At 54.9% G+C, this 23,652-nt stretch overlaps 2 protein-coding genes across 4 annotated transcripts; one reads left to right on the top strand and one right to left on the bottom strand.

The window, feature by feature from the left end:
• Positions 1-902: 902 nt before the first annotated feature.
• On the top strand, positions 903-18,345 carry DNAJB12 (DnaJ heat shock protein family (Hsp40) member B12). 3 transcript variants are annotated; one of them, XM_041404813.1, is made up of 9 exons: positions 903-1,396; positions 5,271-5,445; positions 6,290-6,435; positions 9,219-9,404; positions 10,744-10,823; positions 11,442-11,551; positions 14,242-14,414; positions 15,272-15,404; positions 16,450-18,345. In XM_041404813.1, exons 1-8 carry the CDS (start codon positions 1,264-1,266, stop codon positions 15,391-15,393), a joined length of 1,125 nt encoding a protein of 374 aa, XP_041260747.1. In that variant the 5' UTR covers positions 903-1,263; the 3' UTR covers positions 15,394-15,404; positions 16,450-18,345. The 3 variants fall into 3 exon arrangements, with proteins under 3 accessions (XP_041260747.1, XP_041260746.1, XP_041260748.1); XM_041404812.1 differs by having other exon boundaries at positions 908-1,396; positions 15,272-18,345; XM_041404814.1 differs by lacking the exon at positions 903-1,396 and adding an exon at positions 3,453-5,132 and having other exon boundaries at positions 15,272-18,345.
• Positions 18,346-20,958: 2,613 nt separating this feature from the next.
• On the bottom strand, positions 20,959-22,380 carry DDIT4 (DNA damage inducible transcript 4). The gene is made up of 2 exons (XM_041404815.1): positions 22,218-22,380; positions 20,959-22,012 (listed from the first exon to the last, which is right to left on the bottom strand). Exons 1-2 carry the CDS (start codon positions 22,312-22,314, stop codon positions 21,531-21,533), a joined length of 579 nt encoding a protein of 192 aa, XP_041260749.1. The 5' UTR covers positions 22,315-22,380; the 3' UTR covers positions 20,959-21,530.
• Positions 22,381-23,652: the final 1,272 nt, after the last annotated feature.

Genomic DNA, 23,652 nt, shown 5'->3' with positions numbered 1-23,652 from the left:
CACTGAAGATGGGCTGTTCTGGGAGTGGGGGGGAAAGCCCTGTGACTTCCAGAGCTAGAAAGACCAAGGGGATCAATCACTCCTGGAATGCTTCCTAGCACAGGAAGGACATGGAGCTGCTGGAGAGAGTCCAGAGGAAGCCACCAAGGTGATCACGGGGCTGGAGCATCTGTGCCATGAGGAAAGGCTGGGAGGGCTGGGATTGTTCAGCCTGGAGAGAAACTCCAGGGTGACCTCACTGTGGCCTTGCAGTGCCTGGAGGAGGTTACAGGAAACATGGAGAGGGAATATTGACAAAGGCCTGAAGTGCCAGGACAAGGGGGAATGGCTTCCCACTGCCAGAGAGCAGGAATGGATGGGATATTGGGAAGAAATCCTTCCCTGGGAGGGTGGGCAGGCCCTGGCACAGGGTGCCCAGAGCAGCTGTGGCTGCCCCTGGATCTCTGGCAGTGCCCAAGGCCAGGCTGGACAGGGCTTGGAGCAGCCTGGGATAGTGGAAGGTGTCCCTGCCCATAGGAATGCATGGGCTTTAAAGTCCCTTCCCACCCAAACCACTGTAGGATTCCGTGGTTCATGCAGGGATATTGATCCTGATCACTCCAGCCAGAGTTCTCCTCCTCTCCCCTCATTTCCCAGGCTCCTTCGGGGTGGTTGGGGTGTGGGTCCCTGTGCTGTCACACACCTCACACCCACAGAGCAAGGTGGGAGTGCAGGTTTGGCCCTTCCTGCCCCACTCTTCTTCCCTCTCTCCTGCCTGCTCCCCATGGCCAGCCTCCAGGGATCTGTCTGAATTCTCTTTTGGAATGAAGGTTGTTCCGACCATCCTCGCTGCGAGGGAATGTGAAACAATGTCACACAGCCCCGAACAGCCCCATCCCTCCTCAGCGTCTCCTTCAGCCCGTCCCGGGCACGGTCCCTGCAGCCAGGACCTTTCCAAGGACAGGAACTCCATGAGGAGGAGGAGGAGGAGGACTCGAACCTGAGAGAATTCCTCAAGGGCTTGTTCATAACCCTCCCCTTCCGAACCCCGTCCGAGCGCAGGATCCCGGGCTGCTCTCTGGCGTCCCCTCCCCATGTTGGGGGCCGGCTGGGGCCCCCCAGGTCTCGCTCTCCAGGGAATCCCCTCCCGTCTCCCCAAAATCCCGCTGCCTCCCCGGCCCCAAAAACCTCCTCCGGGCCCGCCCGCCTGAGGGCAGGGCTCGGTGACGTCATCCATCCGCGCCCGGCCCCGCCCCTCCGCCCCCCCGCCCGGCCGCCGCCGCCATGGAGTCGAACCGGGACGAGGCGGAGCGGTGCATTGGCATTGCGCTGGCCGCCGCCAAGGCCAACCAGCCCGACAAGGCCCGCCGCTTCCTGGAGAAGGCGCAGCGCTTGTACCCCTCGCAGCGGGTCCGCGGTGAGCGCCGGCCCGGGGGCGCGACGGGGGGCCCGGGGGAGCGCGGCCTGCGCGGCCGCCGCCGAGCCTGACCTCTCACCCTCAAGGCGCCTGCGCGTTGCGCGCGGGGCACGCCGGGAAAGCGAGTTCATCGGGGGTGCCGGGGCGTGTCCTGGGGTCTCGGGCTGCGGTACGGGCCGGGAGCGGGTACCGGTGGGCAGGGACCGGGTACCGATGACCGGCGGCGTCTGTCTTTAGCGGGGGCCCCCAGTGAGGAGGGTGCTGGGAAGGGAAGGGGGACCGGCTCCGCGCTGCTGAGGGACCCCTGAGCCGCGGGCACAACGCCCGCTGCTGCTGGAGAGCGCTGAGGGGAGGGAAGGAGCTCGGCAAGGCGAGGGAGAAGTTCTCGGGGGGCTTTGAAAAGGCCTTCTCCTCCTCCTATTGCTCCTTTCCTATTCCTCTACTCCTTCTATTCCTCCTCTTCTCCTCCTCCTGTTTGTCTCCTCCTTTTCTTCTCCTATCCCTCCTTTCCTATTCCTCCTCTCTTTCTCCTATTCCTTTCCTCCTGGTTCTGTCCCTCTCCTCCTTCTGTTCTTTTCCTCCTCCTCCTGTTCCTCTCCTCTTCCTGTTTTTCTCCTCCTCCTCTTATTCCTGTTCCTCTCCTCCTCCCATTCCTCCCCTCCCTCTCCTGTTCCTCTCCTCCCTGTTCCTGCATTCCCCCTCGTGTTCCTTCTCTCCTCCTGTTTCTCCTCGTCTCTTCCTCCTATCTGTTCTCTCCTCCTTTCCTCCTCCATTTCTCCTCCTCTCCTCTCGCTGTTCCTCCTGTTTCCATCGTGTTCCTGCTCTCCCTGTCCTGTTCCTGCTCCAGCAGTTGCCACTGTTTGCAGACAGACAGGCCATGGCTGAGCCCACGCTCTCACACGTGGAGCAAAACAATCCTCCAAGACTTTCTGCCAGATTTTCGTTTGTTTCCGTCATTTTCTGAAAGCATTAATTCATTTGGGAAGTGGTTTGTGAAAGCAGCCAAACTCAGTTCTTTCCCTGCATGTTCTTACATGGCAGAATGTTATGCACAGGGCTGAAAGTTTAATTTTTTTTTTTTTTCCTTTTTTTTTTTTGGCTTTGACCTCGTCCGAGTTTGGATTCTTTGGCTGAGCTTTGCAGCTTGTTTGCCCCAAGGCTTCCTGTAATCCTCTTTTTGGTTACACCAGGCCTCTTCCCTCTGCCTCAAACACAGTGTGTGCTGTGGTGTGGTTTTCCTCCCCTCCCTTTCCTCCGGAATTTATACTTTGGTGAAATTACTGGGTAGGAAAAGTGACTTTTGGAGGAGGGCAGAGCTGGGTGGAGGCAGCAGGGAGGGTTAATGTTAAACACAGCGTGCTGATTTGTGGCCAGACCCAACCAAGTTTCTCACCCAAGGACCCTTTGCTCCTTGTCCTCTGGCTCTGCAGTTGGGAAATGCTGCCAGAGATCCCACAGGGGTCCCTGAGCCTCTGAGGAGCTCCTGAGAAATCTCTTCCCCAGGAGTTCCCCAGGGTTTGGCAACACTCAGCAACCTGGCCTTGCTCAGCCAGTGCTGCAAACTCTGACCCTGGCTGGGCTTCCTGGGATCAGGGAAGAGTTTTGCAAGGGGATTGCAGCAAAAAATCTCCTGTGTCAGGGCACGTGGGCTGAGACACAGTCACACTGGTCACCTTTCTGTGGGAGTTGGGGAAAATGTATGGGAAGTTGGGCAAATGTTGGCTAATAAGGGAGGAAAAGTGCTCTGTGGCACATGCTGGGGGGGAACTGAGTTGGCAGAACTGAATTCTGCACTCTGCTTCAGTGGTCCATGAATTTGTGCTGTGCTGGGGCTGCAGAGGATGCAAAAAGCAGCAGATTTGGGGCTGTACAGCAAAATGGGACCGACCTGTGGGCAGCTCTGGGTTTCTGTGCTTGGGTTTGGGAAATGCACTGTCACAAGCAGGGGAGGGGGGGATTCTGCCCCTCTGCCCCTGGGCTCAGCTGAGACCCCACCTGCAGAGCTGCCCCAGCCCTGGGGCCAGCACAGGAGGGACCTGGAGCTGCTGGAGAGAGCCCAGGGGAGGCACCAGGATGGGCAGAGGCATGGAGCAGCTCTGCTGGGAGGAAAGGCTGGGACAGCTGGGGCTGTGAGAAGGGGGTGTGGAGACCTCACAGCTCCTTCCAGGGCCTGAAGGGGCTACAAGAAAATTTGAGAGGGATTTCATCGGGAACTGGAGGGCCAGGACAAGGGGGAATGGCTTCCCACTGCCAGAGGCAGGGATGGATGGGGTATTGGGAAGGAATTGTTCCCTGGCAGGGTGGGCAGGCCCTGGCACAGGGTGCCCAGTAGAGCTGTGGCTGCCCCTGGATCCCTGGCAGTGCCCAAGGCCAGGCTGGACAGGGCTTGATGCCACCTGGGATGGTGGAAGGTGTCCCTGCCATGGCAGGGGATAGGAATGGATGGGCTTTGAGATCTCTTCCAGCCCAAACTGTTCTGGGATCAAAATCTCCTGGTAAGCTTTAGGGAACTAAGGCCAAAGCAGCAGGAAGGGGAGTAGGTGGGGGAGCAACCTCATGAGGTGAAATTTTAAATCATCTGGCAGATTACTCCATGTTTGGGAGGAGCAAAACCAAAGACTGTAATTCAGTGAACACTGAAGCACTGGAAATATGAGGGAGGGAAGAATTTACTTTTCTAAAATAAATTAATTTTAAATTTGTGAATCCCCCAAGCCCAAAAGCTCATCCAGTGAGTTACTGCTCCTTAGCCCACTGTCCTTTGCATCCCTCATCCTCTATTGGCTTTTGGATTCCCGGGTGGATTTTTCTGCCCCCTCTGAGCACTGGAGCTAGATAGGATATCTTGGGTCATCTCTTGGCCTGCAAGTGTTGTTTGCACTTGCCTGAAGAAGGTGATACCCCATAGTGCAAGGTCTGTGGTGTGCAATCCATGGCAGGAGGTGGAACAGCCTTCCCAGTTCTAGGGTCTGGATAAAGGACTGCAAGCTCAGGATGCTGGGGCCTGTGTAAATACCCTGGGCTGGGTTTCATTGTAGCATGTGTGCCTGTTCTTTTGGATGGGGGTGAAGAAATCAGTCTGATGCTTGGTTTAAAAAGATGGTGCTGTGCAGCTGCCAGGGAAATGCACGATGCAAGGATGCTTGGAGTCTCCCTCTGTTGTGTCACCTGGGTGGTTAGGCCAGGCCTGCGTGGTTAGACAGTGCCTGAGCCTTGCAAGGAGGAAAAGGGAAGGTGAATTGATCCCCCCAGTAACTGGGAGGGAGGATGGGTTCCACAGCTGCTCCCAAGCCGTAGGTAGCGACAGAAGAACAAAGCGCCCGTGTGAGGAGCTGGCAGCCAACAGTGCTGCAGCTCTGTCCCCAAAAGGGGAGTGTCCCCATGGGATTGGCAGCCCACAGAATTATTTTCTAAGCTCTCTAAAGATATGGCATCGTCACATCACTTCCCCAGCACTGTAGGCTCTCAAAAGCAGGAGATAAAAGAGGAATAATACACTTTATCATGTGCTGGAGGACAAATTTGGACATGCTTTGCTGTTGAGGAGAGATGGAAGGGAAACAAGGACAGGGATACACTGCTTTGCTGATCTGCTGTGGCTCCTGGACTGTCTGTCTGGGTGGTCCTGGGGTTTTTATGGAGGTTGTGTGTGCTGGGAGAAGCAGAATATCTTCAGGAGTGGCCCTCACACCTGAGTGAGAAGCAACAGGAGCTGAAAGATTACGTGGGAGGAAAGGTGAGGGTCTTCCTGGGGAAGTGTGGGGGAGGTCTTGGGAGGGTGGCAGAGATGAAGAGAAATCTCTTCATGGGAGAGCTGGAAGGGCAGGTTGATCTTGGTGCTTTCTTCTCTATGTTTTTGTTTCTCTCATTTCAGTTCTGCTTGAGTCACTCAACAAGAACGAGCAGTCGGCCAATGGCCAATCCCAGCCCAGGGAACCCACAAAGCCTCAGTTCAGGAAAATGAGTGGAGACTTCCCATCAGCCAATGGAGAGGCTGGGGGGGAGGCCCCCAAGGGCTACACTCAGGACCAGCTGGATGCGGTGAAGAGGTTTGTGCACAGCTCTCTGGGGCATTTGTTTGACTTTATCACATGGTACCCGTCTGCTTTTCACAGTATTTTAAAGATTTCAGCTTTGAACCATATGGAATAGTGTTAAGACCAGGCCCAGGAGGATTTATAGCTCCAGCAGCCCTGGTAGGCAGCTGCCTTTGGTCTGCTCATTTTCCAAACCCTATTTCAAGCTTCCCTTTGTTCCTTTTTCCCATTTGCCCATCCTGGAAGCTGAAGGACTGAACTGCAGGTGCAGTCACTTGGTAAACTTTGTTTAAGGTTATGGGCACGGCCTGAATTGTGCAAGAACCACTTCAAGGGACTTGCAGGAATGTTTGTTACGTCATCCATTTCTCCAAAAACCCAGCCTGCTGGATTCTGTCTCATCATGTGAGAAGCAGAAGCCTTGGCTGGGCTGAGTGTGCCCAGGAGGAATGGGCTGCACACCCTGGGCTTCTCCCTCCTTCCTTCTCTGGAATTCAGCTGATGCAAGTTTTACATCTGGGAATTAGCTGAGGAGAGAGTGAGGGAGGGGAAAGGCCATTATCCTTCAGGTGCTGTAGTCCTTCCCAAACAGCCTCCAACACATGAACATGATGAATGTGAAGTTTATTTGCCAATCACATTCCTGTGTGGGTCTGAGGAGAGGCCCTTCCTCCTCCACTGGCCCGACTCGTTCTGTGCTGGGTCACCCTCTGAGGAGCAGGGGCTGAGTAATCCAGAGATCCCTGAGCAACATCCATGGAAACTGCTGCCTGAAAACTCTCAGAGCTGACAAGTGTTCAAGACAAAGAGGTTTTTACTCCTGGCACTGAATGTTTGCCCCCCTCTCCCCTGGCAGGGTAAAGCAGTGCAAAGATTACTACGAAATTCTGGGAGTCAACAGAGAAGCTTCAGATGAGGACCTGAAAAAGGCCTACAGGAAACTGGCCCTGAAGTTCCACCCAGACAAGAACCACGCACCAGGGGCCACGGAGGCATTCAAAGGTAAAGCCAGCTCCAGATTTGTGGTTTGCCCCCAACTCTCACTGAGAGAACCCTTAAAAACAACCCCACGAAATAAAGCGGCTCTTTGTGAAGCTGTCTCCCTTCAGAGCTGGTCATGTCATGACCAAAGTATGAGCTTAAAATAATAAACACAGGTTGGCATGGTAGGATTCAGCCTTGTTGGCTGGGTTGAGGAGAAGCCTTCCTGCTCTTTCTCCCAGCAGCCCTTCCCTGTGTGTTGCTCCAAGCTCCTGCCTCACTGCTCGGGAGGGAATTCTGTCAGGATTAACCCAGTTAACTTGTGCAGCTCCAGGGGCAGACACAGGGCTCACAAACCACTCAGGAGAAACATTCCAGGAAACACCCAACCATTGGTGGATGGAATCGGTGAATAGAAACCCCAAGCAGAAGTTTCTAGAGTGGAACTGCAGCAGCCATACAAGTGAGCCCAGCCAGAACTCAGAAAAGGAGCTCTAGTTCTGCTGCAAAGAGCCCAGTTCTCAGAGCCTCTCTATAAATGCAGCAGGGATGTTTCCTGGGTAATAAAATACCTTAAAATTGGAGTAATTTTCCAAGAGAGATGCTATTGCTTGGAACATATAATCCTATTTTCTCCTGCAAGCTGTGGAAGTTTGATTATTTTCATTGAGCTAAACACAGAACTCCTTGGTGCCAGTCGTACAGCACTGGTTTGGAAGCCATTAAAATATTCTGGCCACTTTTTAGAAAGAAATTCTTTACTCAAGACAGTGCTAAGGCTCTGGCACAGGCTGCCCAGAGAAGCTCTGGCTGCCCCATCCCTGGAAGTTTTCTGGGCCAGGTTAGACAGGGCTTGGAGCAACCTGGGATATGGGAAGGTGTCCCTGTCCATGGCAGGGGGTGGGTCTTTAAGGCACCTTCCACCCCAAAGCAGCCTGATTTTGGGAGTGAAATGTGTGAGACCTTTGCTGGAGCAGGGAGCAGGGCTGGCCTGATGTCAGTGTACAGGTACAGTATTCAGGTGAGCTCCTCACAGACGCAAATTCAGCAGTAAAAGTCTTAGGTAAGGTTTGTTCAAGCCTTTGAAGACTTAAATCCTTCCCTGATAAGTGTTAGCAAATAGTGACTGACCCCCAGCTACTTGGGAGAGCCTGTGCTGGTGTGGGGGGCAGATGAAAGGGCATCTGCACGCAGCTATCAGCTCTGCCTGCGCAGAGCTGCTGCTCCACAGCTCATCCTTGGATCCCTCAGTGACCAAAGGCAGGTTTCCTCACCTGTAATCTTGAATAATGATGTTTGCCCAAGGCTTTGGCAGGAGTTACGTGCCAGAAGTGGAGCGTTAAGCAAAGTGCCCTTTATCCCCCGCTGCGGCGTTATCTACTCCGGGCCTTGCCTCCATGGCTTCCTGTCCTTCAGCCCCTGAGCTGAGCTGAAGTCCACCTGCTTGGTTCCAGGGGGTGAAGGGGGAAACGTGCCCTGCTGTGAGGATATGAGTTAATTTTTCCTTATGTTGATGTATTAGCTGAAGTCTTGGCATTCGCCTTCTCAGTGACCGCTGATAAGGTGCTGTGCTGAGCCCGTGTCCCAGTGTACAGTTCCAGCTGGCTGCAGGCTGTCTCGTGGCAGATCTGCATCACTACCTGTCTGCTCCTGGAAAAAGCCTTGAGCCTGGCTGCTTGGACTAAAATCCTGCTTTGGAACGAGGCATTTCTTGGGCTTTGTCAGTACAAAGTCAGCAAACAAACCCTGAGCCGCTCCGTTGCCGTTGTTTCCCTTGTTCTTTCCAGCTGTGTGGTTGATACACTCTGAGTCAGTCCTTGTCCACCAGCTTCCCTGCCTGGCTCTAGAAAGGTTTGCTCTGGGGGCACTAATTATAACCAAGAAGGAGAAGGAGTGTATTGACATTACATCCTCTGCCCTCCAAATCTCCACTCCAAAAATAAACTGTACACCTCCATCTGACCATGGGGAAAATGTCGAATCTTGAAGCTGATCTCCAAATGGGCACGTTATCCCCCTTTTCTCCCTCTTCCATCCCTTCTGCCCCTGCCTTTTACACACCAGGCAGCTGCTGCCATGGCCATTTTGGGCCCTTGCGATGCAGGGAGGCCTGGGGTGGCTTGGTACAGCGGGCAGTGGGAAGCTGGAATGTGTGGAGAGGTGAATACAGAAATAGGAGGGTGGCAGGCAGACATTCTAGGAAAAGGGCTCAGCCTCCTGAGGCTGGAAGGAGAGGGACCCAGGGACCTGGCAGGGGTTTAGTTCCAGTACATTCCAGCTTCACAGGCACTGGTTAACAGTCCTTGTAATTATGCACCTTGCATGTGGCATCTGGAAGTGCTAAACTCTTAGCTGATGGATGCAACTTCTGGCTAATGTTTCCTTAGCAGCTTTTTTATGGAAAGTTTTAAAGTCCCTTTCAGGGATTTAGCCCGTATTTAAATTCTTTGCAGTTCTAGTTGCAGGCTCTGACAATTCCCTTAATGCCACTTTTGAATAAAATTTGTCAGCTAAAATCTGATTTCCCTACACAGCTGAAGGGTTTCTCTGGGGACATGCACCAAGTCCTTATCAGTCATATCACAACTGATATCATATCACAACATTTGAATTAATTAAGGAATTTTTCACTGAGTGTGGTTTTCCTCGTGCCTGGATTTGCCCGAGCCGCGTGCCAGGTACCCGTTGCAAAGACGTGGGTAGCCAAATCCCTTACTTTGTCCGATGAGAAAGGCAAATGCTGGCAGTTTGCAGGGTGCAGGTGGGAGGAAGGAGCTAACGCTTCCTGCTTGTCCGTGTGGCAGCCATCGGGAACGCGTACGCCGTGCTCAGCAACCCCGAGAAGAGGAAGCAGTACGACCAGTTCGGGGACGAGAAACTCAACCCCGCCCGCCACGGCCACAGCCACGCCGACTTCCACCGCGGCTTCGAGGCCGACATCTCCCCCGAGGACCTCTTCAACATGTTCTTTGGGGGTGGCTTTCCTTCTAGTAAGCACCTTAAATCTGCTTTTCTTGTGTCCTTCGGGGTTCTTTAGGCTGCGCTGGGTTTGGTGAGGGGGAGTTCTCCTTCACGAGTGGCCGAAACGCCTCGAGTTTATTAAAGGGTTCATCGTTGGAGAGCACAGCAACCATCAGAGCTGGACTTCTTCCCAGCCTCAGGTGTTTGTTTGCATGCTGGCAACATCAGCTGCTGTTAGGTTGGGTTGAATGCTAGAACAAAAAGTGACTTGTTTTAAGGGTTGTTGTGAAAATAATCCTGTTTTAAGGAAGGCTTTTCTGCCTGGTGGTTTTGGAATTTAAATGTTCTTATCAGAGCAAACTGTGGTAACACCTGGGCCTTGTTCTTGATCTCTGTCTGCTCCACCACACAGCTAGAACAGGTTCCCAAGATCGGTGGCCACTTCCTTCTCTCCCCTGTGTCCCATAAAAAAAAGGAAATTAGTATTTATATAGCATAATTTAGACCTTGTGAATTGAAAAATAAATCTGTGTCCTGTCTGTCCACAGTGCTGATCATGGCTTGGGGAGCAGGAAAGAATCAGTTGCTTTACTTGCTCAAAAGACACAGAGTCCATGTCAGGAGAAGGGTATTCTGGAAGACTCCTTTGTATTTGTTCCAGTCATATCTGACTGGAAGTGGACATGGGGCTTCTTGACCTCCGTGGGCCAACTTGAAAAAAAAAATTTGGTTTCAGTTAAGAAAATTCACTCTGGTAGCTCTTTCCTGTCTGGAGTCTAAGCACTAACACCCCAACACCAGTGGCTCAAAAGCATCTGGAAGCCTTTTGCAGCATTTGTGCTCTGCCTGGCACAGAGGCCAAGAAGCTAGTAGTGCAAAAACAGCATGTTGCTATTTTAGCTCAGTCTCTTTTTCCCTTTCCTCGCTGTCCCGAGAGAATTGAGGGCTGCTCTCTCAGCCTGGCTCCCTTTGCAGCTGTAGCTTTGACATTTAAAACAAGACATGGAAGAGCTTTGTTTGCAGGGTGGGAAAAACCCCAGAATTATTTCAGTTTGTGACTGGTTTTAATCTTTTCATCAGAATGGAGAAGGCCTGTGCAGGGTATTCTCTCTCTGTAGCTGACCCTGCTTTGGGCAGGAATTTGAACTTCCTGAGGTCACTTCCAAGCTGAGTTTTCATATGATCCTGCAAAATCCTACAGAAGGAACTCTGTGCCCACTCTGCACTCAAACCACCTCAGGAATACCCTGTTTCAGCCTGTAAGCAGGTGAAACATGGATCATGGCCACCTTTTGTGGTCCCTCCCTGGCCAGGGAGCAGCACTCTCCGCACTGTGACTTTGGAGTAAGAGTTTTCTTCTTCCTTCAGGTAATGTGCACGTGTACAGCAATGGCAGGATGAGGTACACCTACCACCAGAGGCAGGACAGGCGGGAGCACCAGGGGGATGTAAGTGGAAAACACCTGGGATCTGGGAGGCTGGAGGTTTTCCCAGCACATCATTGGGTGCTGGTTCCTGTGCCTGGCTTGTGAAACAGTCCTGCTTGTTGCCACCCTCCCAAACAGAAAGCTGGAGTCAGGGTTATTGTGGCTGTTGCCTGGGCAGAGCCAGTTTTATTGTAAAAAAACAAGCAAGAACTTCCTGAATATTTTTCTCTCAAGCTTAAAGGTGGAACTGAAGGGAGCTCAGGAGGTGAGGGAGAGGGAGAGTTACCTTCATCTATCCAGCACTGAAAAGGGGAGAAGGCCATGCATAAAACCAGTCCTGCTCACTAGTTTGCTGTAGGAAAACAAACTGTGGGCATGAGGCTTTTGGAATTCCCTCCCGGGGCTCCCCATGGCAGTCCCCTCTGCTCATTGTCACATCCAGAGAAGGGCCCGGGGGTTTGGACCTTCAGAGTCACACTGTCCTGTGGTTCCCCCCAGCTATTTTGGGTTACTCCCTGTGAAAAGCAGGAGAGAGGAGATTTTGGAGCACTGGGAAGGAAGGAGGGAGGGAGAGCAGTGCCGTGGGATCGTTGTCCTGCTGTATGGGTGGCACTCCACTGTGTGTTTGTGTTCCCTCAGGGCGGCCTGGGGCTGTTTGTCCAGCTGATGCCCATCCTCATCCTGATCATCGTGTCAGCTCTCAGCCAGATGATGGTCTCCAGCCCACCCTACAGTTTGAGCCACAGGCTGTTAGTACCCATTCCTCTAAAACTTATCCACTTGGGGAGGGGGTGGGCTCTGGAAGGGTGTGGTGGGCCAGGGATCTTGCCTCTGTTCTTCCTTTGGGTTTCTTTGCTTTATTTCCTGACCCCATTGCTCCTGCTGCCAGTGAAGTCTTTGTGGTTCTCAGGTGTGAGATACAAGGTGCAGGGAAAATTGGAGGGTGCTCAGTTCCCTGATGGAGAGAGTTCCTTGCCAGGGACCTTCTGCAGTCCATACCCACAGCTGTGTCTGTCTTGGAAAGGGACAGACAAAATGGTCTGGGGAGGCTGCAGCACAGCACTGAAATCTCATATGGAACAAATTGAGGTGTAGAGTGTGAAAAACAAAAGCCATGTTCTCCATGAAAGCTTGGTACCACACCGTAGAGGAAGAGGATAAGGAGTAAAAGACACTCCCAGAGAAATCCCCCGTTTCTGAACTCTCATCTTGCCATGAAATAGCTTTGGCCAGACATTTAGGATGTGAAAGTGAAACTGCTGTTCTAGATCCTGTGGAAATGCCCCGATCTGCTCCCTCCAGTGACTAATGGAACGTGTCCTCATTCTTAGTCACTTTGCAGTGCTAACAAAGAGTGGGAAAACAGGCTTGATTTCTGTCTGCTTGCATCATTCTTGGCAAAGGCTTAATGCATGTTCCGTGTGAGTTCTTACGTGCATTTAGAGAGGGCAGACCTGGTTGCAGCCTGGTGTTCCTGCCTATCTTCACAGGTAGCAATGTTTGCCATTGATCATAGAATCCCAGAAGGCTTTGGATTGGAAGGGACCTTAAAATGATCTTGTTCCACCCTCTGCCATGGCCATGGACACCTCCCACTAGACCAGGGTTCTCCAAGCCCCGACTAACCTGGCCTTGAGCAATTCCAGGGGAGGGGCATGATGTTAAATACTATAAAACTCAGCTTAGCTTTCAGATTTAAAGACTGTAACACTGGTCCTTGGGACCAAAACATGGGATGGTTTTGGCACAGTTAAGGGTTATTCTGAGAGGGTGAAGGCTTTTGAGCTGTGATTTCCACAGCTGGCATTAGTGTTGTAAAACTAAGCATTACACACATTCACCAGTTTGCTTTATCCTAGTGAAGTTTGTGGGGTGAGAAGACACAGAAGGGAGGGAGCATTTAAATGGGCAGGGATTTGCTTCCAGCCTTGCCAGCTGCAGAGGAAGCCATCCCTGAGCCCCAGATGTTTCTCTGCTGCCCCATTCCCTGTTCCCTGTGCTGTCCCTGTCTCTGTGTGCTCAGGTAGAAACAAGCAACCCAATTTCCAAGCCTGGATTTGGACAAGGGTGGGAAGTGAGCTCATCCAGCGCTGCCACGGCCTCCCCGAGCAGCCAGGCTGTTTGAGCTGGGATGAGGAGGTGCAGGGCCGGCAGGAGGAGCTGCTGCATCACTCACTGCCAGCTCCTCTGCCGGGAGGGAAGGGAAAGCTGTGCCTCAGCTCAGCGAGAAGGGCAGCAGAAGCTTTGAACCCACAGATTTAAATGCCACTCCTCCATAGTGAAGTGTCACTGAGGAGGGCAAAGTGCTAAAAAACCACTGTTACCTTTGTAAATCTCTTCCAAAAAGGATCTTCCTGCTGGAAGAGCTGCCTGGCTGTGGGTCTGATTGTTACTGTTCCGTAACACCTCGTGGAATTGGCCTGACTTAATTGCATGTCTGACTGCAGGTGACAGGTTTCCTGTGCCCTGATTTTCATGCTTCACACCCTGATGTGTTGCTGCAGCCCTGCCATTCCCAGTCCTTCTCCTGTGAGGGCACACTCTGTAGTCCATCTTTATTCAGGAGAGGGATATGAGCTTTGGGAGAGCTCAGGGCTCTGTCTTGAGAGAGAAAATAGTGAACTTGGCTTTTTCCAGGCTGCACCTCTGCCTTGAGAAATCCCAGCAGAGCTCTGTGCTCCTGTTCAGTCCATTGAGTTACCCAGCACTGGGCCTTGGTGAAACGTGCAGGAGTCTTGGGATCCCACCCGTGTGCTCTGATAACAGACTGAAGGGTGAGCTATAAACATGAGTTCATGTTTATAGCTGGCTTAAGAATCAGGCTGGCTCTCAGTGCAGCAGCAGCAGCTGGTATTTATTACAGGGAACTTCTGGCACGTCTCCAGGTGGAGCCGTTCCTGGTTAATTCAGCATTTGGGTCCAGCTCCTGTGTTACAGCTCACACACACACCCTAGGGAGGATCTCTAGGTTTGCTGGGGTGTCAGGGGAAGCAAGAGCAGGGCTTTGTCTGAAATTCAAATCCACAGGGCCAGGGGAGGAAGAGATTTCCTTCTTGAAAGTGCTTTCTGTGCTGGTTGGTACAGGCTGGGGCACGGAGCGGGTCGCATCTTGCAAATGGAAGAAATCACAGATTTAATAATTTATTGGAAATTCCAGGGAAAGTTTTATTTTAAGTGGATTTAGGCCCTGGGCAAAGTGTCTTGGAGTTATGCCTGTATTCAGAGCTCTGCCTACCTTGCTCGAGGCCTGGCAGCTTCTCTCTCCCTGTGTTGCTGGTTGGTTTCCACCAGAAATGCTGCTGCCTTCTACCCTCCAAGCCGGTGGCTGGATAGGGGTGAGAGATGTTTCCTGCTGTTTGGAATCACATCACCCGAGCTGGGGGCTTTGCTGTGCCCTTGAAACATGTCCCACACTGTTGTGCTCTTGTCTCTGCACCAGGTCTGTGGGTCACACACACAGGAGGGTCACAGAGCACTTGAAAGTCCCCTACTACGTGTCCGAGAACTTTGCTGAGGAATACACGGGCACGAACCTGAAGAACGTGGAGCGGAGCGTGGAGGACGACTACATAGCAAACCTTCGGAACAACTGCTGGAGAGAGAAGCAGCAGAGTGAGTACTGAGGGGTCAGGAGCTGCTCCATGGGGTGCCTTTGGAAAGGTCTTTGACTGAGGACTAAGTCGTGCTAAGTTATACTTTAACACGGTGCCAGCACATTTCCTGTGTTGTTGGCTTTGTTTTTTCCAGTCTATGACTTCATGACAGGCCCGGTATGTGGGGGTTTTTTGTTTTGTTTTGCTTTTTAATGCTGCTGCAGAACTGGTCAGACAGGAGCTGTGCCCCAGAGGTTCCCCTGCCGTGTCAGCAGGATACCTCTGATTTCCAGTGGAGGGGGAAGGTAGAACCTCTGGGATCCCTGCTAGCCCTGTGTAACGTTTCAGTTGGTCAAGGACCGTGCTGGAAAGTCTGCTGCCCATGGTGTCATGCCCACATCCCACCCCTGCTGCAGGGGCTGCCCAGGCAGATGATCCAGGAGATATCCTGGTGGCAGAGAGTGAGGGCAGCGAGTCCAGGGGCAACCTGTGTGCTCTGGCTGCTGTGATGGTCACGGCTCTGGGAGCAGTGGCCGGGGTAGGATTTCAGCTCTGGAATGCCGCAGGGGCTGTGATCATCCCTGGGCGGTGCCAAAGGCACAGAGCCCTGCTGGGTAACCTTTGTGAGGGCTGCACAGGCACCTCCTGGGAGCAGAGCCGGGTTCCCCTGGCTTTTCCTGGGATGGATGAGCTGTCAGCAGCTCTTACGCCCATCCTGTCCTGAAGGGCGCGGGGCATTTCCTCATCCTCATCCTTTGCTTCACCTTGGACAGCTGGAGGTGCCTCCCGTTCCCAGCAGAGCCGGTGGGGGAGCAGGGCCTGGCAGGGGAGTCTCTTCCAGAGGGCATTCCTGACTCTGAGCTTTTCCCTTTGCAGAGGAAGGCTTGTTGTACCGGGCACGCTACTTCGGGGACTCGGAACTGTACCAGCGGGCACAGAAGATGGGCACCCCCAGCTGTAGCAGACTGTCAGACGTCCAGGCCTCCCTGCACGGATAGTCCCAGCCCAAGTACGAGCCGGGAGCAGGGAACCCTAGTGCTTTTATCACTGAAATCCCTGATTGAGACACAGCCCTCCAGGAGTCTCCTCGGGGTGCACGCGTGCAGCCTCCCCTCCGACGGCGCTCCCTCGTTAATCAGGAATTGATTGGGTTTAGTTTGCATGTCGGCACCCTCGGCTCTCTCCAGGCTCCCTGTTTTCTCTGGCCTCTAGGAACAGGGCAGAATCCCTTGGTGAGGTTGGAGGTTTCTTAGGTGCTGTGGCATCCAGCCCCCACATTTTAAGGAGCCTTTGGTTTGGGTTGCTTTGTTGTCTGTTTTGCTGGGAAAGCTGCTATCCCTGGCACATGAAGCAGCCTGGTGACAGGGAATGGAGTCCCACCCAACAGATGTTCCTTGTCCCCCCTCCCGTTGCCTTCCCACTCAAAGAGAACAAAGCGAATGTTCCCAGCAGGTTGTAGAAGTAACTTACTGGGTTAAACTGGCAATCAAAGTAAAAGCAGCTGGGGGGGAGGTCTGGAAGATTTGGGGGTTGGAGAGCTTGGATTAAGGAGAGCCCAGATAACACATGAGACCGGACATGCTGGGAGAACTGCACCAAAATAATGGAAAAAATTGCCACAGGGTTTGGAGTCCTTTTTCTACAAAAATTTTTGGCCTGATTTTGCCTACCAGGTACTGCTGGGCTGCCTATGAAATGTGCAGATCCCACTACCCCAAAATTATCTGAGCACAGGATTTCTATAGAAAAACTCCTGGGTGAAGCTTGTTCCAGGTGTTGTATGGACACCGTTCCGGCTCACAGGGACTCCTTGAGGATGTTGGCCGTTGAGCTGCTTGATTTGCACTTTTGGGGGTTGTTTTCCTCGGCATCTGAAAGTTTGGCCTTTAAAGCAAATCCTCTGGGGCACATTGGGCTTTTTTTTTGGGTGTATCCTGGTTTTGGATCCATTCTTACCTCGATCCTCCCGCTCTCTCGTTTGGATGACTGCGCCTCTTCTGGTGTTAATTACCTGCTTTTCTTTAATTCCCTCCCTGCACCCGTGGTCTGGAAAGAGCCTGGAAAAGCTGCTGCCTGTGCTGTGGGGTGGGGAAGCAAGGGGGAGTCACAGATTGGCCGGAGTCTGACACCGCTGCTGCTTTGTTCCCAGAGCGTTGAAACGCCTGAAGACTTTGGGGAAGTGCACTGAGCCGAGGTGGCAACTTTGCTATTTAAAAAAGAATCAAACCTTATCTTAAAAATGGAATTGGAGAATTAGCAACGCACAACTGCCCCTCTTTCTTCTCTCTGCCTCTCTGAGGATCGCAGGCAGCGCTTGGGACAGGAAATCCAGCTCTCTGTCTTCCTCCTCCCCTTCCAACACCACTGGCATGCTCCCAGGATCCCACAAGGATCCCACAAGGATCCCACAGCCCCTGGAACAGACACACAGAGTGTAAAATAACCCAAACTAACTACAGAAGCCGTGAAGCAGAAGGAGACCCTTCGCCGCTGCTGATGGAGAGAGAAGTGGGATTTTGTTGATAAAGGAAGACACTAAAGAAAAAGAAAATATAATCTATTTAGCATTAATTTATAGCTGTATATATGTTGTACTTTTAAACTATGCAGGGGTTGAATGATTAAATTATTCTGGTTTCTGCCCATTTTGGGGAGCAGGGCAGCAGGAAGCCTCTTCCCAGGGTGTCTCTGTCCGCAGCACTTTCCTGCCTGGAACGCAGGAATCCCTTTGCAGTTGCTGTCCTTTGCTCCTGAGAGGACATCCTGTGGATGGGGACAGCCATACACCTGCTCTTGGGTTCTGATAAAACCAAATCCTGGACGTGCAGGGCGTCACAGAGAGAGGGGAGCCCGTCCAGAGCCGTGGATTTGCAGCGTCGGCCGGAGCCGCGGGGTCAGCTGAGCGCCGGCGTGGCGCTCGCCGTGGGAAGGATTGTCCCGGATGGATTTTGCTCGTCAGTCTTTGGTTAATTTGTGCATGTAACTCCTTTTTCTGCCGAGTCCGCTCGAATTCTGCCTGGTAATCAGCGTGCTCCGTGCAGAGAGGGCTTTCCAACAGCCCTTTGTTGGGAGGTTTTGTGCTCGGGTTCCTCCCCCCCGGGCACCCACCGGCGCTCCCGGGTGCAGCCTGGCCCTGGCCTTCACACCCCATCCCGTGTTTCCTGCAGGACACCTGGAAAATGCCACAAATCCATAAGGAACAAAGTATTCTCTTGGAAGAAGTTCTGCTGGGGGAGATCAGGGGGTGTGTGATCTGCCCTGTGCCTGCCCTGAGGCTGCTCCGGGTGAGGAGCCATCTCTTGGAAGCAAAGCCAGCACGAGCAGAGCCACCTCCCATGGAATAAACTGGATTATTTAATTTTTTTTTCTTCGCTCATTTGTGTCTAAAGACATTTCCAGTGAAAACCATCCCCTGGCATAGTCAGGGCGGTGAACTGGGAGCACGGCAGCTCCTGGGTGGGCTGGCAGAGGTGGTTTTATCCCGTTGTCCTTAGGAATCCATGCGCTCTGTCTTGGCTGTTTATTTATTTTGTGAAATCTCAGCCTCCCGTTGGCTGCAGGCCCTGTTATCCCACAGCCACCACGGCTTGGACCTGATTTTAAGGGGTTTTATTATTTCTTTTTTTTTTAATGGTTCCTCCACCTTCAGAAGAAATTGGGTGGAAGTTCAGGATTGGAAATGGCGCTCGATAGAGGCACAGGGATGATGGGGACGGGGTTAAACCAAAATCCTGCTCACAGAAGGAGCTGGATGTGTTGCCCAGTGGCATTCCCTGGCCAGAGCCTGCCTGCCAAAACCTTCAGGTTATTTTTCCTGGTAGATACCCATGGATCATAAGGAGGGAGAAGGCATCGATCCCAGTGGATGCTCACAGAGGCTGTATCTCTCGATTTAGAGTTAATTATACAATTGTACATCTATAAATAAATGTTTATAATGTGAAAGGCTCCAGCTGGGTTGGTGTGCTGTGGATCCCTGCTCCAGCCAGCTCTGGTTTTGCAGCTCCTCGGCGCGGGATGGAATTTGGGGATGGCTGAGAACTCTGGTGCTGTGGGGGCTGCCCTGAGGTGGCAGAGGGAAGGACAGGGAGGGGATGGAGAGGACGTGGTGCCCCTGGCAAGGTGGCAGCACCCAGCAGGACACCTTTGCTTCAGACCCATTCTGCTGGGATGTGCCCAGAAGGGCCTTCCTGCCATTAGCCCCACATCCTCTGGCTGAGCCTTGTTCTCATCCTGGGATGCCACTGGCCTGGCAGCATCATCCTGGCACTGGAAGGTGCCCTGTGGGCAAGATCCCCATCAGGTGGGCAGGAAGACTCGGGCTGCCTTTGTTTTGGGTGGAGACACTGCCTTGGGTGCCCTCCCTGCTGGCAGTGGCTTGGAAACTGCCAGCTGCTGGCCCCAAAGCCTCGGGGGTGGATTTGGGAGGGTCTCTTTTCCTCCCCAGGCCCATGCACCAAAGTGCTGGAAGCTTTAGGTGGGGAATTTCCCCTTTCCCCCCCCCCCCCCCCCCCCCCCCCCCCCCCCGCTTCTCTCAGAGGGCAAGAGTGGGAATTTCTCCCCTTTCCCTTTTTTTCCCTCCTGAGAGGCCAAGGGTCACCTCCCTGCCACTTCCCCTCTGGCAGTGAGTCAGCCCTGCCGGCACAGGGCACATCCACAGCCCAGGTTTTGGGGTGGTTTTGCTGCATTTTGGGTCATTCCCAGCCCGGAGCAATGGGAGACACTCTTGAATTTCAGGGTGTGCTGGTCCCTGCCCACTCGCCAAAGGTGTGGGTGGTTTGAGCTGCCCATTAGGTCGTTAGCCCAAGCTTTTAATTGGAGCAGCTGCCAAAGGCAGGGAGGCATCAAAGGAAGGCAGGTGCTCCAGGAACATCCTCCTTTGGCAGGCAGGGAGCCCAGTGGACCCCTCTTCCCCCCATCATTGTTTCTGGTAGCAAAAACATGAGGGTTCAGCACCATCCTGGGATTTAAACCGTCATTTGAATTATTGCTGCTGATGTCCCCAAAAATCTGCCTTTTCTCTGCTGGCACCTGGGATCCCTGGGCTGATGCTGGTGCCACAAATAGCCCAACTCTTCCCAGGTCCCAAAATATCCCTTTGCGTAACCCCCTGCCTTGGGAGACATCTGATCCAGCCTCGCTGGAAGCTTCTGCATCTTCCGTGGAGCTGCCAAACCCCAGGGACCTTGAGACACCCCCGATTTTCTCGCGGAAAGGCCATTTTGCTATAAATAAAAGCAAAGTTTCACCTTCACAGCTGGGGCTGTGACTGGGGCGTGACCGGGTGCTCCCACACGGAAGGTTTTGCTGGGCACCCCCAGGACAGAGGCTGTGCCATCGCTCTGTGTTGGCTTTGGGGAGTTTTGGTGGAGGTTTCTTTTTGTTTTCTTGGTGTGATCATTTAAAAAACAATTGGATGCGGAGCCCCTCACCTTCCCTGAGAGTGACTGGTGGCGGGGACGAGCAGGGGTCACGCTGCTGCTGGCAGCACAGGGCCACCCCTTCAGGAGTTGGATATTTTAAAATCCACGTATTTCTGGAGCTGTAAATAGCACTGCCAGAGTCGGGATGCCTCGGCAGGGCTGGCGGTGCTGCCGTCACCGTAAATCTCCTGCGGGATCAAGGCGCTGCTTCCAGCCCGGGCTGCCCCGGGAACTCGGGCTTTGGAGTTCCCTTTCCACCCCTCTCAGTGTCTGCAGGGGTGGGTTTGTGCTGGATGACCCCACAGGGGATGCCCTAGCATGTGATCCTTTGAGAAATGCTCCAAACCCCAAAATTTTAGGGGCAATCCTCCCTCTTTGCACACGTGTGTGTGTGTAAAGGTGCATTTCCAGCTGTGTGAGCCTGGCACTGCTTGTTGCCCTGACTGCTGCCAGGTGATATTTACCAGGTGAGCAAAACTCCAGATCTGGGTCATTCATGTCAAAAACAAGGTTTTTATGGTGAAAATTCTCATCAAAAAGTCACTGTTTGTCTGTCCACAGTGATAGTTTGTCCACAGGGGTATTAAAAAAAAAATAAAGAAGCCAAGGCTGAGCCAGAAGGAGCTCACGCGTGAATGGAAATGGCTTTTCAGGCTGGTTTTATCCCCCTACACCTTCCACGAGCTTCTTCTTTGCCAAGCAGCTTAATTATCCTTGAGTGAAAGCCTCTTCCCCGAGGCCTCTAATTGCAGGTTTGGTTAATTGGCCTCAGTGTTGCAGAGTGTGTTTGGGGCTGGGCCGTGCTCCCCCCGATAGGTGTGACCCTCCTCCTCCTCCTCCTCAGTCCCAGTCTGAGCCCGTCCTGGGCTCTGTGCCCCGGTTCCCCGTGGTGGCTGCCCGGGGAGGAGCAGCAGCCCCTCGCTGGGCTCAGGGGCCTGACTCAGCCCCCCTGAGTCACAGCCCCGTGGCTCCCATTAGGAGTGGGTGCCGTGGGATTCCCCACCATTCCCAAAACATCCAGCTCCCACCGCAGGGGCTGCCCTGCCAGGGAAAGGCTTCCCGAGAGTGCCAGCAGGGAATTTCAAACCAATGGTTGCATCATCCCTCCCCCAGCAGAGGTGACAACAGGGAGAAGGCGGCTTATCAATCAAGACAAGTTTTATTAGAAAAGTAAAAAACCACCCGACGCGATTGCATAGGAATTCTCGCACTTGAACATCAAGTGTATGAGTGTAAACTGTAACCAACGAAGTGCCCCCAGTGTGTCAGGGCCAGGGGTCCCGCCCTCCGGCCCCTCTCCTGATCAAAGACACAATTCCAGCCGGGCTTGGCCTTTGATCCAGACCCCCTCGGCCGCCGCTCACTGCCACACTCCCCCTCCCCCGAGACCCCATTGATTACAATCCCGGTTTACAAAAACCCCCCACGATTGATCAGGAGCCCGGCGCCCCCCCAGCAGCCCCGCTGCCGCCTCCGGGAGCGCGGTGGCCGGGATCATCCCACAGTCATCCACGGCGTGAAGCGACCTCCGCCCGGCTGCACGCCAGCGACGGCCCGGCACGGGCAGGCCCCACGGGGACTCGGCCTGCCCCAACTACTTCCACCTACAGCCCTACTCCAGCCTAACCTAAACTACCGCGGCTGCCGGGAGCCGCCACGCTCCGCCCGGCTCTTCCGAAGCACTTGGCAAGTGGCTCCTCCGGCCCGGCCCCTCAGCACTCCTCGATGAGCAGCTGCTCGGAGCTGTACAGCTTCTTCTTCATCACCCTGAAGCCCGTGCTCAGCTTCAGCGGAGCGAAGGCCGGCCCCGAGGCGAAGAGTCCCTGGATCTTGGGCCACAGGCGGGAGTCCAGGCGCAGCACCAGGGTGAGCTGGAAGGTTGGCACCACGGCGGGGTCGGCGGCGATGTGCCCCACGTCGTGGCAGGCCTTGCCGTGCTCCACGCACAGGTCCAGGAGGGCCCCGCGCAGCCCGCAGGGTTCGCTGCACGCCAGGCGCAGCAGCTCCGTCCGCACCTGCGCCTGCAGCTGCGCCGGCATCAGGAGCCGCGAGCAGCGCTTGGCGCCCAGCGGGGCCCGGCCCAGCGCCGCCTGCACCACGTCCAGCAGGCTGGCGCACAGCAGCTCGTCCTCGGGGTCGTGCAGCAGCTCCAGGTCCATGTCAGGCAGGGAGACACCCTCGGCGTACTCGGCATCTGCGGAGGGGACAGAGGCGGGTCAGCGCCGGCGTACCAGGGGCGTGGGAGACACCGATCCCAGGGATTCAGGGGTGTGCCGGGGGTTCTGGGACACACCGCTCCAGGGGTCTGGGGGCGCTAACAGGGGTTCGGCACAGCAGCACCACCCCCTCCGCCCAGGGACTCTCATCCATCCTCCTGCCCTTGAGGGACCCGCACTCACCTCCCTCCGAGCCGGAGGCGCTGCCCAGGGACTCGCAGTCGGAGGTCTCCAGGCGGCCCCGCTCGCCGCCCGCCAGCCGCTCCCACAGCCCGGGCATGGCTCCGGACACAGCGCACCCCGCTCGGCCCGGCTCCGCCGCCGCTCTACCCGCACCGCCCGCGCCCCACCCTTATATAGCCGCGGCACGGCGGGCCACGCCCCCCCACCCCGCGTCCGCCAATGGAAGCGCGGGGCACGTCCGCGGCGTCTCTCCTGCCCGGTGACAGCGGGCAGGCCACGCCCCCTGCTTGGGCCACGCCCCCCGGCGGCCGGCGCGGCCCCGGGCGCTGCAAACGGGAGCCGCGGTTGCGTCAGGGCCGGCCCGGGCTCCCGGGGCTGCCCCGGCCCCGCACCCCGGCCCGCACGGCACCCCCGGGCACCCCCCAGCGCCCGGGCTCACCCCCGCACCCCGGGGCCAGCCCATCGCTCGGGCACACGCATCACGTTCCGGTGGGGAAGGGGACAGCGGCCGTGTCCCCGCGGTCCCCGAACCCTCCGGGGGCCGGGAAACCCACGATGGTTCCCCTGTGGTTACTGGGGTTTGATCCACCTCGTCTTCCAGGGGCTGTTTGCGCGGTGGCACCGGCGCGGCCGGATGCTGCCGCCCTGGCACGGGATGGCGCTGAGCCCGCAGCCCCGCTCCGGGACAAACCCCGCCGTGGTCCCGGTGTCCCGCTCGCTGGCCTTGTCCCGCTTCCTTAAGGCAAGAAGGGATGGTGGAGTGAAACTTGTTGGAGGTCAAGGGGTGCGGGGGCAGGACACTGCCAGGCTGGGATGGGGCTCTGTCAGTGCCAGGCTGCGGTATCCCCATCTGCCATCCCTGGTGTCCCTAAATGTGGGATGGGGCTCTGTCAGTGCCAGGCTGCCGTAACCCCATCTGGTGTCCCTAAATGTGGGAGGGGGCTCTGTCAGTGCCAGGCTGCCGTAACCCCATCTGGTGTCCCTAAATGTGGGAGGGGGCTCTGTCAGTGCCAGGCTGCCGTAACCCCATCTGGTGTCCCTAAATGTGGGAGGGGGCTCTGTCAGTGCCAGGCTGCCGTAACCCCATCTGGTGTCCCTAAATGTGGGAGGGGGCTCTGTCAGTGCCAGGCTGCCGTAACCCCATCTGGTGTCCCTAAATGTGGGAGGGGGCTCTGTCAGTGCCAGGCTGCCGTAACCCCATCTGGTGTCCCTAAATGTGGGAGGGGGCTCTGTCAGTGCCAGGCTGCCGTAACCCCATCTGGTGTCCCTAAATGTGGGAGGGGGCTCTGTCAGTGCCAGGCTGCCGTAACCCCATCTGGTGTCCCTAAATGTGGGAGGGGGCTCTGTCAGTGCCAGGCTGCCGTAACCCCATCTGGTGTCCCTAAATGTGGGAGGGGGCTCTGTCAGTGCCAGGCTGCCGTAACCCCATCTGCCA

The sequence above is a fragment of the Onychostruthus taczanowskii genome, unplaced genomic scaffold (assembly GCF_017590055.1).
Source record: "Onychostruthus taczanowskii isolate IOZ18803 unplaced genomic scaffold, ASM1759005v1 scaffold22, whole genome shotgun sequence".
NCBI classification, from domain to species: domain Eukaryota; kingdom Metazoa; phylum Chordata; class Aves; order Passeriformes; family Passeridae; genus Onychostruthus; species Onychostruthus taczanowskii.
Note: the sequence above shows the minus strand (reverse complement) of the source record. Positions and strands in the feature narration are given on the sequence as shown.

Coding starts and splice junctions, on each gene's coding strand:
- DDIT4 (XM_041404815.1), bottom strand. CDS start 22,314: ATGCCCGGGCTGTGGGAGCGGCTGGCGGGCGGCGAGCGGGGCCGCCTG. Junction 22,013..22,217: donor CGCCTCCGGCTCGGAGGGAG/GTGAGTGCGGGT, acceptor TCCCCTCCGCAG/ATGCCGAGTACGCCGAGGGT.
- DNAJB12 (XM_041404813.1), top strand. CDS start 1,264: ATGGAGTCGAACCGGGACGAGGCGGAGCGGTGCATTGGCATTGCGCTG. Junction 1,397..5,270: donor CCCCTCGCAGCGGGTCCGCG/GTGAGCGCCGGC, acceptor CTCTCATTTCAG/TTCTGCTTGAGTCACTCAAC. Junction 14,415..15,271: donor CTGGAGAGAGAAGCAGCAGA/GTGAGTACTGAG, acceptor TTCCCTTTGCAG/AGGAAGGCTTGTTGTACCGG.